The 14,369-nt window shown below is 48.9% G+C and overlaps 7 protein-coding genes across 7 annotated transcripts; all 7 read left to right on the plus strand.

The window, feature by feature from the left end:
* Positions 1-1,685: 1,685 nt before the first annotated feature.
* TbgDal_XI11150 (hypothetical protein, conserved) lies at positions 1,686-2,456 on the plus strand (the record flags this gene model as incomplete). The annotated part of the gene is made up of 1 exon (XM_011781958.1): positions 1,686-2,456. The coding sequence occupies one exon, from the start codon at positions 1,686-1,688 to the stop codon at positions 2,454-2,456; it is 771 nt and encodes a 256-aa protein (XP_011780260.1).
* A 632-nt stretch (positions 2,457-3,088) lies between these two features.
* Positions 3,089-3,649, plus strand: TbgDal_XI11160 (hypothetical protein, conserved; the record flags this gene model as incomplete). The annotated part of the gene is made up of 1 exon (XM_011781959.1): positions 3,089-3,649. One exon carries the CDS (start codon positions 3,089-3,091, stop codon positions 3,647-3,649), a length of 561 nt encoding a protein of 186 aa, XP_011780261.1.
* A 281-nt stretch (positions 3,650-3,930) lies between these two features.
* On the plus strand, positions 3,931-6,249 carry TbgDal_XI11170 (hypothetical protein, conserved; the record flags this gene model as incomplete). The annotated part of the gene is made up of 1 exon (XM_011781960.1): positions 3,931-6,249. The coding sequence occupies one exon, from the start codon at positions 3,931-3,933 to the stop codon at positions 6,247-6,249; it is 2,319 nt and encodes a 772-aa protein (XP_011780262.1).
* Positions 6,250-6,463: 214 nt separating this feature from the next.
* TbgDal_XI11180 (hypothetical protein, conserved) lies at positions 6,464-7,348 on the plus strand (the record flags this gene model as incomplete). The annotated part of the gene is made up of 1 exon (XM_011781961.1): positions 6,464-7,348. The coding sequence occupies one exon, from the start codon at positions 6,464-6,466 to the stop codon at positions 7,346-7,348; it is 885 nt and encodes a 294-aa protein (XP_011780263.1).
* A 429-nt stretch (positions 7,349-7,777) lies between these two features.
* On the plus strand, positions 7,778-8,341 carry TbgDal_XI11190 (hypothetical protein, conserved; the record flags this gene model as incomplete). The annotated part of the gene is made up of 1 exon (XM_011781962.1): positions 7,778-8,341. The coding sequence occupies one exon, from the start codon at positions 7,778-7,780 to the stop codon at positions 8,339-8,341; it is 564 nt and encodes a 187-aa protein (XP_011780264.1).
* Positions 8,342-8,993: 652 nt separating this feature from the next.
* On the plus strand, positions 8,994-12,011 carry TbgDal_XI11200 (2-oxoglutarate dehydrogenase E1 component,putative; the record flags this gene model as incomplete). The annotated part of the gene is made up of 1 exon (XM_011781963.1): positions 8,994-12,011. One exon carries the CDS (start codon positions 8,994-8,996, stop codon positions 12,009-12,011), a length of 3,018 nt encoding a protein of 1,005 aa, XP_011780265.1.
* Positions 12,012-12,628: 617 nt separating this feature from the next.
* Positions 12,629-12,934, plus strand: TbgDal_XI11210 (hypothetical protein, unlikely; the record flags this gene model as incomplete). The annotated part of the gene is made up of 1 exon (XM_011781964.1): positions 12,629-12,934. The coding sequence occupies one exon, from the start codon at positions 12,629-12,631 to the stop codon at positions 12,932-12,934; it is 306 nt and encodes a 101-aa protein (XP_011780266.1).
* Positions 12,935-14,369: the final 1,435 nt, after the last annotated feature.

Here is a 14,369-nt window from a genome sequence, read left to right on the forward strand (position 1 = left end):
GAGGTGGTATGCAGATCTTCGTGAAAACTCTTACCGGTAAAACCATTGCTCTGGAGGTCGAAGCCAGTGACACCATTGAGAACGTAAAGGCCAAGATCCAAGATAAGGAGGGTATCCCTCCGGATCAGCAGCGACTGATTTTTGCTGGTAAACAGTTGGAGGAGGGCCGCACGCTTGCGGACTACAACATTCAGAAGGAGTCGACACTGCATCTTGTGCTTCGTCTTCGAGGTGGTATGCAGATCTTCGTGAAAACTCTTACCGGTAAAACCATTGCTCTGGAGGTCGAAGCCAGTGACACCATTGAGAACGTAAAGGCCAAGATCCAAGATAAGGAGGGTATCCCTCCGGATCAGCAGCGACTGATTTTTGCTGGTAAACAGTTGGAGGAGGGCCGCACGCTTGCGGACTACAACATTCAGAAGGAGTCGACACTGCATCTTGTGCTTCGTCTTCGAGGTGGTTTGTAGTGATTTTTTCTTTGCTGTTTTTTTTATATTTTTATATTTTTAGATATATGTGTGTTTTTTTGACTTTTCATGTATAATATATATATATATATATGTATAGTATATGTTTTTTTTCTTTTTTTTTCTTGTTACACTTCTCTCATTTTCCTTTTTTTTTTTGTAGGAAGTTAGTGGTTTAGGTAATCGCTGATGGGAATTGATAATGTTCTTGTGTTTATGGTGTTGATGCATTTATGTTGTGAAATACTGTATGAAAGTATTTAGTGTGATTTCTGCCTATGTTCGGTGTTTAAGCTGTCCTTTTATTGTTGTAATGCGTAGTCCTTTTTGCTTCATGTGCCGTTGTGTACGTAGGCGTATTTACCATTCCTTTTATGTGTCGATTCGGATGTTTGATATATATATATATATATTTGATGGACATGATGCCGATCTCTTATTGTTTTGTGATTGGGTATTATAAATTGTGGAGAAATTCTTTGTGGGTGAGCTAAGCTCACCGTCGGTAGTTGCATTGTCTTGTCGCTGTTGTGGTTAGTGTTTTTGTTTAGTGTTGGTTGCCGCATTTTGAGTTATTGCTCTTTTTGTTTTGTTTTGGAACATTATTCTGAATTGGGTGACACATGTTAGTGGTGTTTATGCTTGTGTGCGGAGAACCCCTTGTAAAAGAAGAACGAAATTGAACTTTTGTGCTATCTCCAACCCTTTCCATATAACTGTAAGAGGTGGGGTGGTGCGCATCAATCTTTATTTGCTTTGGGTGGCTCCATTTTTGCTGTAATGCACCGAAGCTTCCAATACCTTTGGTACTGGTGCTCTGTGGTTGGGCGTGTTTTTGTGTTGCCTGATTTTTTTTTCTTTTATTAACGGAGTATCGGTGCTGTAGACGGTTGCGGTAATGATGTTTAAACTTGTTTTTTCGTTTGTTTACGGGTTATGTAACACATTGCTTTACTTCCGGCGTTGGTGGGACCGCTGTTGACACGTGTGCTCTGGTTTCAGTGTGTTTTATCTGTGTCCAACGGTAGCATTGACATCTTACGCCTTTGTTGTCCTCGTTGCCTTGTCACACTTACTTATGGGTATGTGCACTTACCATTTGGAGAGTTTTAGGTGTCGTTTTCTGGCTTTTGCGGGGAGCGCTGTTGCTAGGACGAGTGACGGTTACCTGTTCCCCATTATCACGTTGGGCGCGTGTGTCAGTCCGTTGAAGTGATGACCGTCGCGCGCGACCATGACATCGATGACCATGACACCTCTTTTACGTCATTCGGCGGTGAGCGCCCTCCGTTTGAGCGCATTCCGGTGCCGTCAATGGCGTCAAAGGAGTACACGGAAAATCTCCCTGCTTTTGACAGCGACAGGCCGATGCCCCCTCCACGTAGTGTCTTTGAACGTTTTTCGCGTGTGATGCAGCTGCAATTTGGACAGGACCCCGACATGCCGCTTTTAGGGAGTCGTGCGGAGCGAAAATACAGGAGCTGGTTGGACTATGTGACAAGCCCCCCGTCACCACTGCTTCCTCGTAACTACGTAGACGCATATACTCGCCCAAATCCTTGTCCTGAGGAATACTGGTGGGCCTCATGGAGGTGGCCGCGGATTAAATACGTGAACGCCAAGGTTCCACCTCCCGTAGACGGGAAATACAACGACTACTATCATTACCTGGCCTACAAGAACTGGATGGAACGTGAGCGCGATGTGTACGTGGCGCACGCGAACTTGGTTAACGAAATGGCTATGCGGTGTCTAGTGAAGGAAGGACAGTACAACGCCGCCAAGAATTGTCGCCATCTTTATCATAAGGGATTTGCCATGTCTCGGATGGAGGAGCTTAATCAGACTCTGCTGTACATGGCGCTCACGGGGAACGCGGCTATCCGTGAGACACCATATCCAGAGAACTTTGTGGAAGAAAAGCGGAAGATCTATGACGATTGGCTGTTCCGTACACGCATGAAGAAACCTGGGGATGTCGCATAGTAGTAGTTAGGAGTGCGACAGTGTTTGCCGAAAGGTGGATGCTAACGGCGGAAATAGCGTATGAAATTGGACGTTTATTCGCTTATTCTTCACCCCACCAAGCTTTTGTCCTCACCTGTCGAATGTGAACGTATTCATAAAGATGAAATGTCGCCCATATGGATACACATGAGCGTAAACATGCATTCATATGTACGTGAGCATGTGTTCCCGCGTAGGATATTACTTCTTGTTCATTGTTTCGAGACCAATGTATTAGGGTTGTTGGTAGGAATGTCGCCTAAGGGTATGGTGGTTGCCCGTGGTGGGGCGTTACCACTTCAGTGGTGACGTAGTCTAATGCAACGCAGTCAAGATAGGTTCTGAATTCGTGTTTGGCTTCTGAGCTTGCTTGTCAGATGCGAACTGTACCTTGTCTGGGGTTCTGGGCATGTGCTGTGCTGTGCTGGGATGGGAATGAAAATATTCCATTCCTAACTTTGTTCATTTTCGTTGTTGTTTTCCCTTATTTGTGTTTAGTAAGCCCCCGTGGTCGAGTGTCCCCCCCCCCCACTCCCTGGGGAAAATTGGTATCATATCAGAGTGGTGTCGCAGTGTGAACACGGAGAGTGGATAACCAGAGGCGCATCACCATGACGGAGGGTGTTGGGCAGGACGGGAACGTAGCTAAAATGATGGACAATATTCGCATCCAGAAACTCATCCGAGCTGTAGATGAGCTCGTCGCGTGGAGCTTTGTTATGGACGAAAAGGATGTGATCCTTTCAGAGTTGGAGAAGTGTGTGGATGAAGCCGAGAAGGAATTGTTGCGGGCGAGTGACGCCGTTGAGGATCAACAACGGCGCTGTGCTCTCGTTCAAGTCAATCGAAGCACGAAGCAGGAAAGAAAAATTCCACAGTCGGCGAGGGGCAGCGATCACAAACTCGAAGAACTGTGGAAGTCAAAAGGTGAGGCGTTCAAGCGACAGTATGAGTTACACCTGACTACTTATAAACGACTCTTTGATGAGCTGTTGGAGGAGGAACTCCAGCGACTCAACGACACCACCACTTCTGCGGGTGACCTCAGACGGCCTCCAGAAGATGTGTGTGGGTCCAGCAGCATGACTGAAATCAGCATCTCTGCGTCCCCTGCTGCGGGAGGTAACTGTAGTGACGGTGCCGATAGTGATGCTGCGGGTGCCATAGCCTAGCTTTCTGTGCTTTGCTCACAAGGGTGCTGAGTTGGCACTTGACGAGCAGTATAGTAGTTTCACAGTTGCCCTTTATACCCCCCTTTTAACTTCGTTTGTGCCTATGTCCTTAACACAGACACATTAAGCAGTTGTCATGCTCCGACTTTCAATACGCTTTTAAACTTGTCTTCTTCATATTCCACGTTTTCTCACCTTACGTTGAGGCAAGGACGTTCAAGGGAGGTAAAACCTCCGGAACAAGTGAGGGAGAGTACGTTATTACTGCCCATAAAGAGGACATGGACCCCCTTTTACTTTCCAGGGAAGAGTTGGAGGAGGCACAACGCGCAATAAAGCGGAGAAGGGATACGATTCGGACTGCCACAACGGAACGTATCCAGACTGAGCTTCAGCCTACCGGAAGCGGTAGTTTAGCAAAAAGAACCGTCCCAAACTCTATTCCAGATAAGGAAAAGGCGGAGAGCAACTCGGGTGTTGTGAAAAAATTGAAGGAAGAGCTACGTCGGCGTACGGAAGAGTTAGAAAACTCAGTAAATGAGCAGCGACGGGCAAGGGAGGAGTACAAGCGTCTGAAGTCCGTCTTTGAGTCATTTGTTGTTGAGGTTTGCGAGCGTGAAGAGGCGTACAAAATTGTTTTTTCCAAGGCTTATGAAGAAGTTGAAAAGCACAAGAAGCATTGTGAAGGTTTGCAACGCCAGCTTGAGGAGCGGTCATCTACTACCACAGTAGCTGCTACCGTGCAAGTGCCTGTAGCCGACACCACCACTCCACCCGTTGCCGTTGGTTCAAGGACTTTGCACGAGATCATTGATCAATTCCGCACCATGATCGATGAACTCGAATGCCGGGTGGGGTGCCATGGAAGTGATGACAACCAAAGCCGTGTGGCTGCCACAGACATTAGCAATCCCGACAAACATAGGCGTAGTGCTGCCACGGGTACACGTAACCGAGCCGAGCAAAAGCAAAAGCAGCAGGTCAGTGAGGGTAAACACCAGCTACAACCACATGGCCAAAATGATCAGCCGAAGGAGGAAGTGGTTGGGGTCGTTTCCGGCTCGGTGGTTCCCGCCCGAGGCGCAGCGGTGTTGAGCAGACCGCAAGCCCCGGTGGCGCGAAGTGCCGTTTCTGCCCCCAAGAAACGAAGAGCGGCGAAAAGTGAATCAGCGGCTGCTGTTAAGCGTGCCGCTGCGGAGAAGTGTAATCAGGCAAGTACCTCCTCACTTTTCACAAGCTTTTCAACTTTGTCGGAGCGACCGAAGAAGTCAGAGGTGAATTTTGGCAGTGAGCCCATTGAGGATTACTTGGCTCTACTAAAGAAAACAGACTTGAGCAAAGTTGATGTTCTTCGTCGGGAATTGATGAACTTTTGCAACTCGGATGTTAATGTTGTTGCGACTTATGTGGTGGAACACTTTCTAAGAAAGGCTCTGTTAACCCCCCCTATGACCGCGCTGTGGAATGAAACTGTTGAAGCCATGCACATTGATGTCGACGTTTTTCCCGCATTTGTTCGGCTCGTTGTTCGGAAGCTCGTCCACCTTCTAGGGCCAGACACCGCGGTGTCGGCGGGAAATACTTTGGATCACAGCCCACAGCTCCAACGCTTGTCGCTTGTGCTGCGTCTAGCTTGTGTCGTCCGGCTGCGTGAGACCGAGAGCGGTGGAGATGCACTCTTTTTTGCCTTTTACGAGTCCACGATAAGCGCCTTACGGAGCTGGCGTCTCTCAAGCACCGCGGAGGGTCAGCGAGACGTGCTGAAATTATGGATGATTGCGGTGCGGCACCTCTATGGATTTGTAGAGGACTTCCACATGTTGACGCGGTACTACGCTAATACCGATGGTGTGATGGAGGCGTTGACTCTTCCGAAGTTACTTACCTGCTACGCAGTGCGGGCTGTTATGGGTAACTGCTACTTCATTCCGTCTGCGCAGCCGTCACTGGTGGAGGTAGAAGCCGATGTGCAGCTTTGGACTACCTTTTGTGACGCTATGGATTGGAGCGGGAGTGAGCTGCCCATTGACGGTATCGGCGTTGCTGCCGTTAACATTCTTTCGCATAGCACTGACGAACGCAGTCGCGGTGAGGCGCTCCTCTCCTTGCGCCTGCTAGTTCTCCAGAAGGGCTTTGGGTTCTTGCAATCTCTAACAGAGCGGTTGCGTGTTGCTAGTGGTGATGTGGACGTCGACGAGGCTTTCGCAGAACTGTTTAGCCTCGCTGTTGTTGATCTACAGTTAGAAGACCCTCTGGACGATCAATGGGATCGAGCAATGTCGTTTTTCATGGATTACCTGTACAACTGCTCTGTTGAGCAAGTGAACTCCGTGGAAGAGTTGCTCACTGGCTGCAAGGAAGCCCACCTGCTTGTGCTACGCGCCGTGTTCCAGTTGTGCAGTGGTACTGGAGCGCTGGCAGAGCAACGGGTTGAGCATGCAACCAGAGCTCTGCGGTGGCTGAAGGCGCTTCGAGTTGGTCTTGACCGCTCCGCGCGTGGAGTTGCTTCATCACCGTTGACTTCTGTGTCTAAAGGTCATCTACTTGACCGGACGTCGCTCGGGAAAGACCTAGTTTATCTCTGCCGACATGACTTGTAGTGTTTGCCTGTCTTTCAGTTCTGTAACAATAATGCACTATTCCCCCTGCACACACTACGATTTAACTCTGCATTTACAGCACTGCAAGCATTTCCTTGTGTGTTGTTTTGATTCTCTACCAGCGTGGAGCGTTCAGTTATACTTGTATCTGTGCACGATGTTTTTTTTTTTTTCGCCTTCGTTCATTGTGCTCGTTTAGGGACACGATAAACAGATGGTCTTACTGAGTGTTAAGGGTACGACATTTCCCGATGAGTTTGTCTACGAATGCACAGCTGCTACAGCCATTTACCCTGATCTAGCTAGGAACCTTTGCCACATTCAAAATAGCCGTCACCTAGTGAAGTTGATACTACTTTCTGCTCGTGAGTTGCTCGACGAGGCTAGGTGCAAGAAACGGGTGGAGGTAGTTGATGAGGGTCCTGGGGATGGTGGTGCCAATAGCTACTCTGCACTTTTAACGGAGTACGGCGCCATAATCGAGTCAACCAGTGCGCGGCTAAAGGACAGGGTCGTGCCCGTCAGTTTAGAGGAATTTGATCAATATGCCGACCGTTTGCGCGAGCTGACCGAACGGCTGTACCCCGAGGAGTGCTGTGTTCCAGAGGGTGGGCGGAGTGCCGCAGTGGATCGGCTCTATCAATTGCATGATGACCCCAACCTTGATGAGGACCGCCGCCTCGCTGTTTACCACTGCCGTGCCATTCTGGACCCCCAGTGGAAGTCACATGAGCAGCAGAAGGAAGACAAGGCAGGTCTGTGGTTCTGTGGGAAGTTGATGGAGGACACTATCGCAAGATACTCTGGCAAAAATGAGAAGAGCCGGCTGACGGTTAAAGTGCATCCAAAGGACAGTGTTCCCCCAAGCACGGAGCCGAGGATAAGCTACGATGACCAGAGAGCGTTGTATGAACGGATGCGCACAAGGCGTGAAGAGTACAAGGGACTTGAGGAGTCGGAGTTGCGTGATCGTGTGGTGGCTCAGGCGAGGGGGAAGGTAGCATTAACCGCTCCGGCCGCCGCCTCTCCCGCTATGTCAATGGATTTGTCGCGGCTTCGACCGATCTGTCCCAAGCGAGAGGAACATGAGGTGAATTGAGGCACCCGGAGGCGCTTCGGTTTGTATGTTTATGTGCGGCCGTCGTTGGCTGATAGCTGTGCCACATTCTCCGATGTGCTATGGCTCCTTGTTCATCATGTGCATCCAGAGTTGAGGGGTGGTGTGTGTATGGGGAGTGTCCGAGATCACAGTTAGAATAACGCCCCACCGCCTCTTCTGCGCAGGGGTGGCTGTTCGCGTGCTTTCCCGGGTAGGTGATGTTCTCGAGGAAGGGGCCTCCAGGTAATTGGGTCCTTGGAGCGGCTTATTTGGCCTTTCTCTATTTTTAGTTCTACTTTCCCTCTTTTTTGTTTTTATTCGATGCGTCACGTGATCTTTATGGAAACAGCAGCAAGTGGAGGAGGGATATAGAGGAAAGGTCTAGGGCTCTGGGGTGCGCCTTCGAGTTTTTTCACGTACTTGCAGTTCATGAGCTCCCTTAAGTCGGTAGCAAGAGAGCTGCGCGAGTTCGCTGTTGGGCTCGCCGATTCGCGCGGGGTGCAGTCTGAAGAGCTCACCTCACGGCAGGACGCCCTTCTGCTTTTAGCTTTGAGTGCCTTGAAGGAATTGGAGACATCCGGTTCACCTGCGGATTTGGCACAAGCCGCCAAGAGTGCTAGGCGACTGCTGCGGGTGTTTCTTCCCCACCCCGTAGTTGAGAAAGGCCAGAGTTTGGAATATGAACAACAGGATTCGGAAAGGCCTAGTCGGAAACGGGAACGAGAGAGCAAGGACGACACGGGAAAGGCTGAAAAGGAGGAGTCTGATAACGTCAGCGTGGATCTCGGCCAGTACGCAAAGGCGCATGTCTTCGATGACAATGCGAAGAAACGCGACAAATTTGCGCGACTCATGGGTGGACGGAGGAATGAAGGGTCCCATCACAACACATTTGCACCTGACAAAACCACTATAAAGCGGATCAACGGCGAACTGGAGGAGCAGTTTAACAACGCTCTTGTAAGATCTGGTAGGAAGGGTCTTGGCGCGTGAGTCGCAACTTACACATGTAAGAATGTTACTCTGCATTGTGAGATGCACTGGGAGTAACATTGCCTGGAAGGTGGTACTGATGCCCCCCCCCCCACACACACGCAATTTTCCCCCCTAGTCCTAGGTTTTTACTTGTCGGAACTTTTTGTGACGTCGAGCTGTTCGTAGGGACAGCTTTAACAACTCCGTGTAAGGGTACACAATTAACCCCCGTCCCTCAGGCGAAGGAAGGGGCCGACCGAAGGGCCTTTTGAGCTGCACCTGGACATAAGATTATTGATTGTCTTTTCTAAGGTAGCTTTCCGTTTGTGCTAGTCTCCCTTGTAGTATCCAAAATTTTAAATTTCCGCTTCGCTTCCCTTTCCTCATTCTGTTGTTCAGCATGTTACCGCGAACCATGCAGTGTAATCATATGTCTTCATTTAACCCCCTCTCCTCGTTTTCTTGTTTTCCACTAGGAAGTTAACCTACGCAAAACTTTTGTTGACGGCGAACACGGATCTTGCGATCGCACAAACGAGCAGACACGGATTCGCACTGCACTTGGGTATTAGCATTGATAACGGAACAACTGTCAGTGTGGGGACAGTTAGAAAAAATTAATTAAGGAAGCGAAAAAGAAAGAAGAGACGAGGTGACTGAATTCTGAACGATGATGCGAAGGCTCAGTCCTGTGAACGGTTCGGTGGTTTCGCCCAATGTCGTAGCAGCGGTGTCATCGGTGCTTCAGCGGCAGCAACGCCATCAGTCCGACGCCCCACTCAGGCGACTGTTGTATGAAAACGACAGTTTTCTCAGCGGCACCTCGGCTAGGTACATCGAATCGATGTACGAAAATTGGAAGGCAGATAAAAGTTCCGTGAACGAATCGTGGAATGAGGTATTCTCCTCAAGGGACCTGCAGTCATTTGAGAGACCACTCCTAACTTCACCCATCCGTGTTGTACCAGCTTCAGCTGAGGACAAGATGGAGGTGGCACAATCGCAGGATATCTGCGCGCGACTGACGTTAATGATTCAAGCGTTTGAGGACTACGGGCATCTTGCAGCTCGAACTGACCCTCTGGATGCTGAGGATGACTCTCTTCACCGTTCCCCGCAGGTTAAACCCAGAGAGAGGGTACACCTTGGTCTTGAAAGCTTTGGTTTTTCGAAGGAAGATCATGACCGTGTCGTACGTGTGGGTTTCATGGATCAATTGGGAGGCGCGATGAGCTCGAGCAGCAGGGCCATGACTATCAAGGAGCTGCACGACCATTTGACGAAGTGTTTCTGTGGGCGCGTGGGATGCGAATTAGGACACGTTGATGATGCAAATGTCGTCCGTTTCGTCCGTGAAGTTGTGGAGGGTTATAACACTGAGCACAATCCACTGCGGCGCCCGTTGTCCAAGGAGGAGAAACTGTGGGTGTGGGACCTTGTTGCCTCCGCCGTGCACTTTGAAGATTTCTTCAAGCGTAAGTATACCACACAGAAGAGGTTCGGTTGCGATGGCGCAGAGTCACTTATTGTTGGTTTGCGTTCACTCATGGAGTCAGCCTCTGATCACGGTGTTGAGAAGGTTAATTTCGGTATGGCACATCGTGGTCGTTTGAATACACTGTATAACGTTATCGGTAAGTCATTCCCAGTGATATTAAAAGAGTTTGTAGGTATCACGGCCCCTGAACTGGAACCATTTAAGGTACAATCCGATGTGAAGTACCATCTTGGGGCCAAATCTACGGTGAAGATGCGCAATGGAAAGTTGATGTTTACAGAATTGCTCGCCAACCCATCACATCTGGAGGCAGTCAACCCGGTCTTGCAAGGGTACACCAGGGCGGCACAACTCAAGCACGGAGACGCTGGGCAGTCGAAGGTACTCCCCGTGGAGATACACGGCGATGCTGCTTTTGCTGGGCAAGGTGTCACATTCGAGACGATGTGCATCAGTGAGGTTCCCAAGTTTACGACAGGTGGTACTATTCACGTTGTGGTTAACAACCAGATTGGCTTCACTACGGACCCCCGGTGCTCCCGAAGCAGTCCGTACTGCTCTGACCTGGGCCGTGCCTTTCAGTGTCCCATTTTCCATGTAAATGGTGATTGTCCTGAGGATGTCGCTCGTGTGTTTGCGTTCGCCGTGGACCTCCGTTCAAGGTTCAACAAGTCTGTTGTTATTGATCTGGTGTGCTATCGCCGGTATGGACACAACGAAAATGACGATCCCACTATCACGCAGCCCCTCTTATACAAGCGAGTTCACGCGACACCCGATGTGTTTGCCCGCTACTCAGAAAAGCTTGTTGAAGAGGGAGTCGTGACCAAAGAGCAACAGACGGCCAAGGCCAAGGAGCAGAAGGATCACTACGGAAAATATCAGAGTGAGGTCGGGAATATACGGTACAGCGACTACCTCAAGTCCGGCATACCTGAGCTGTGGAGAGGCATGAAGTACTCAGATGAACTCGGAGAAGTGACATTGGAGCCCACCGCTGTTGCGCGGGAAAGTCTCCAACCGGTGATTGATTCGCTTAAAAGGGTGCCGGAGGGGTTTGTGGTTAATTCCAAACTCAAGGCGGTGCTCGAGCAGCGAGTCCAGTCTCTGGAGAAGGGTGAAAAGATTGATTGGGGCGCTGCTGAAGCGCTTGCCTTTGGTTCACTATTACTGGAGGGCACTCATGTACGGGTGATGGGTCAGGACGTGGAGCGCGGCACATTTTCGCACAGACACGCAGTTTTACATGACCAGAACAAAGTTGACACGTACACGCCGCTCGCCCATATAAGGAAGGACCAGGCACCGTTCATAATCACTAACAGCCCTCTCAATGAGTATGGGGTACTGGGTTATGCCAGCGGTTACGCCATTTACGACCCCAATGCGCTTGTTTTGTGGGAAGCACAATTCGGTGACTTTGCTAACGGAGCCGCCATTATTTTTGATCAATTCCTTTCCAGTGGAGAAACCAAATGGAATCAGCAGCAGGCGGTCGTCGTTTCTCTTCCCCATGGATTCGATGGGCGCGGAGCGGAACACAGCAGCGGCCGCATTGAGAGGTTCTTGCAAGCCGTCGCAGAAGACGTGGACACTCCGGCGTACTCCCCTGAGGAGCGCGCCCACCGTGTAAATATGGAGGTTGTGTTCCCCAGCACACCGGCGCAGTACTTCCACTTGTTGCGCCGGCACGTCCGTCGCAATTTCCGCAAGCCGCTTATGTTATTCTTTTCGAAACAGTTCTTGCGCACACCGAACGAGTCATCCATGGAACAAATAACCAGTGGCGGTTTCCAACCTGTTATCGGTGACCCATCCGTTCCACCCGAGAAGGCGCGTCGCCTCGTGATGTGCACTGGGCAAATATACCACATCCTCAATAGGTACCGTGAATCCAACAACTGTGGACGGGACGTGGCGCTTGTGCGGATCGAGGAGCTCTCACCATTCCCAGTTGCTGAGGTGCAGAAGTTGTTGGCGGATTACAGTGGTGTCGAGCTGATGTGGGCACAGGAGGAGCCACGCAATCAAGGCGCCTTTTATCACGTTGAATCGCGTGTGGAGTACTACACGGGAGGAGCCCGAGAGCTGCGATATGCTGGGCGTGCGATCAGTGCTGCCCCTTCTACGGCCTACAAGAGCACTCACGACGCCGAGGAGAGGTACATTTGCGAATGCGTATTTTCATAAACTCCGAACGGCTGATGCGAATGCGCCGTGGAAAAGAAAATGGGCAGATGACTATGGGCGGAGCAAGATGAAAGACTAAGTAAAGTGAATGTCGGTTGATGAGAGGGGAATGGTTGCGAGCACAGTATACAGAAAAGGAGACAATAGGGAGAAAATGACAGCTTCGAGGTGGCAAATTACGAGGTTGAAGACACGTGGCGAGGAGAGGTGTATTAACATTTCGGCTGAGTGGGGGTTTCAGTTAAAGTGGCGCGTTACTGCGACGGGTTCCCTTGTGCTTGTTGTAGACGTCTAAGATAGATGAATTGATACAAGGAGAATTTCTATTCATAAAACTGTCGTGTGTGCACGCGAACGAATGGAAGCAACTGCGTAATCCAAGCACAAGCACAGATGCACCTAAAAACACGACATCATTAGCCGAGTGAAAAAGTTGCACAAACCCCTGTGGGTATGTAAAAGAGCGCTTGTAAATGAAAAAAAAATGAGCGAGGTAAAACCCGTAGGTAAATAAGAGTATACAAAGGACATAATATCGTTTTTTTCCCTTTTGGAGCGCAGTAGCGTGACAAATATAGCTGAGGAGAGTAGCTGATGCTCGTGCTGCATTATACCACATGCAGTACTTTCACACTCCTCTTCCTCTTCTTATTTTCATCCTCCTTTATTTTTCTTCCCGTCAATGTGTGAGGATGGCTAACTTTTTTCTTTTTTCGTTACGTAAAATTTTCTTTCTTTGGTCCGTGGGGTTTCCCCCCTTTTATGCTTTTATTTGTTGTTCACATGTTAGCGTTCGATCGGAGCGGCGATTGATAATGAGAGGGAGGGGGATGATGTGGGTCTACCAGTTTGGTAGCCGGTTGCCGTTGATTTCGTTTTTGTTTTTGTTTTTTTTTATTTTTATTTTTTACGTTTTGGTATGAACATATGCCGCTCCACCTCACTTCCTTTCCAATTGAGCACCTGGTGGGAAGCCGAAAAAATAGGGATGGTTTGAGTAAAAGAAAGGGAATGAGGCGGAGAGGCATGTGATCTTCATAGGTGGGTGAACGTGGGGAGTAACTCCTTTTTTTTTTTCCTAAAAAAAGGCACCAAGTACAACAAAGCGAACATAACGCACTTCAACTATAATGAACGAACGCTTCGAGTTTCTTTTTGTTTTTCTCTCTTATTTGTAAAAGCGATGTGTGCATATACGTGGTTAAGGAATTGACCTAGTGAAGCAGTGTTGAAAGGATTTAATCCCTAAGAAAAAGGGGGAATAGGTGATGGAGGGAAAAGTCACAAAAAGGAAATTAAAGCAAAAGAGCTGGAGGGGGGGGGTAAAACAATGTTAGGTGTACCTGTGGGAGAAAATTATTGCGAAAGAAGTGAATGCACGCAATGAGTTTGTTTTCCCCCTTTTCTATTCTTTATTACTTTTTTTCAAGAGTGTAACGTACGCCGTGGTTGGGGTTAAAATGTCGCCACACGCCACTTCGGCGCTTGTGTGCTCTGCCACACTGTGAGTGTACTGATGTTGGGTGCTCGCCCCTGCAGAGCTTGTGTGACTACTCCCAAATATATTATGGATAAGTGATTATTTTTCATTTGCGTTTTTATTTTTCCATCCGTTTCTCCTCTTGGTAGTTTTTTTTTTTTTGCGCAAGCTGAAAGGTCACGCATTGATATGTGTGCCCAAGGATATCGAACCTAGGTGAATTAGGTGTGTTTGAAGTTGAATAGGCGTAGAAGGATATCGCACTTGTTGTGGTTCCGTCACCGTTTTTTTTTTATTTCTCCCTCCACGCCTTACGGGGGTGGGGGAAAGGTATCCGCTTAGTTGAATGCGGTGGCAGCTACAAGCACTCGGCTGTACTGCAGCCTCCGACTTTACACAAAAGTGAGTTGATGTGTTATACCCTCATTTTTTGTCTTTCTTTTTTTTTTTAGCGTGTAACCAACTGGTTGATCATTTGTTTCTCTTTAGGTTTGCCCCCGATGACGGGGGGAGGGGGGGAGGAACATCAAAATATGTATCCGGCGAGTTGTTACCTAATCAAGAAAAGAAGAGGAGCAGCGAGACGCATTGTCTGTGTGCACACGTGTGTAAATATGGTTGTTTGATGAAGGGATAAAACACAATGCTCGCGAAGTGACTTTGCAAACCAGTTTATTTACTAGTACTATTGCCATGTCAGTAGCTGTTTCTGTGCTGTTTTGTCAAAAGTTGGGTGGAGGGAAGAGGAAGAGGGAAAGTGTGTGTTGCAGTGGCTACGCCCCCGTTTCTATTTAACTATCCCTTTTATTTTTCTGTGGTTTCTGCCACTATTTTGCATACTTCAAAAAAAATAAATAAATAATAAAAACAAGAAAAAA

The sequence above is a fragment of the Trypanosoma brucei genome, chromosome 11 (genome assembly GCF_000210295.1).
Source record: "Trypanosoma brucei gambiense DAL972 chromosome 11, complete sequence".
In the NCBI taxonomy this organism is placed as follows: domain Eukaryota; phylum Euglenozoa; class Kinetoplastea; order Trypanosomatida; family Trypanosomatidae; genus Trypanosoma; species Trypanosoma brucei.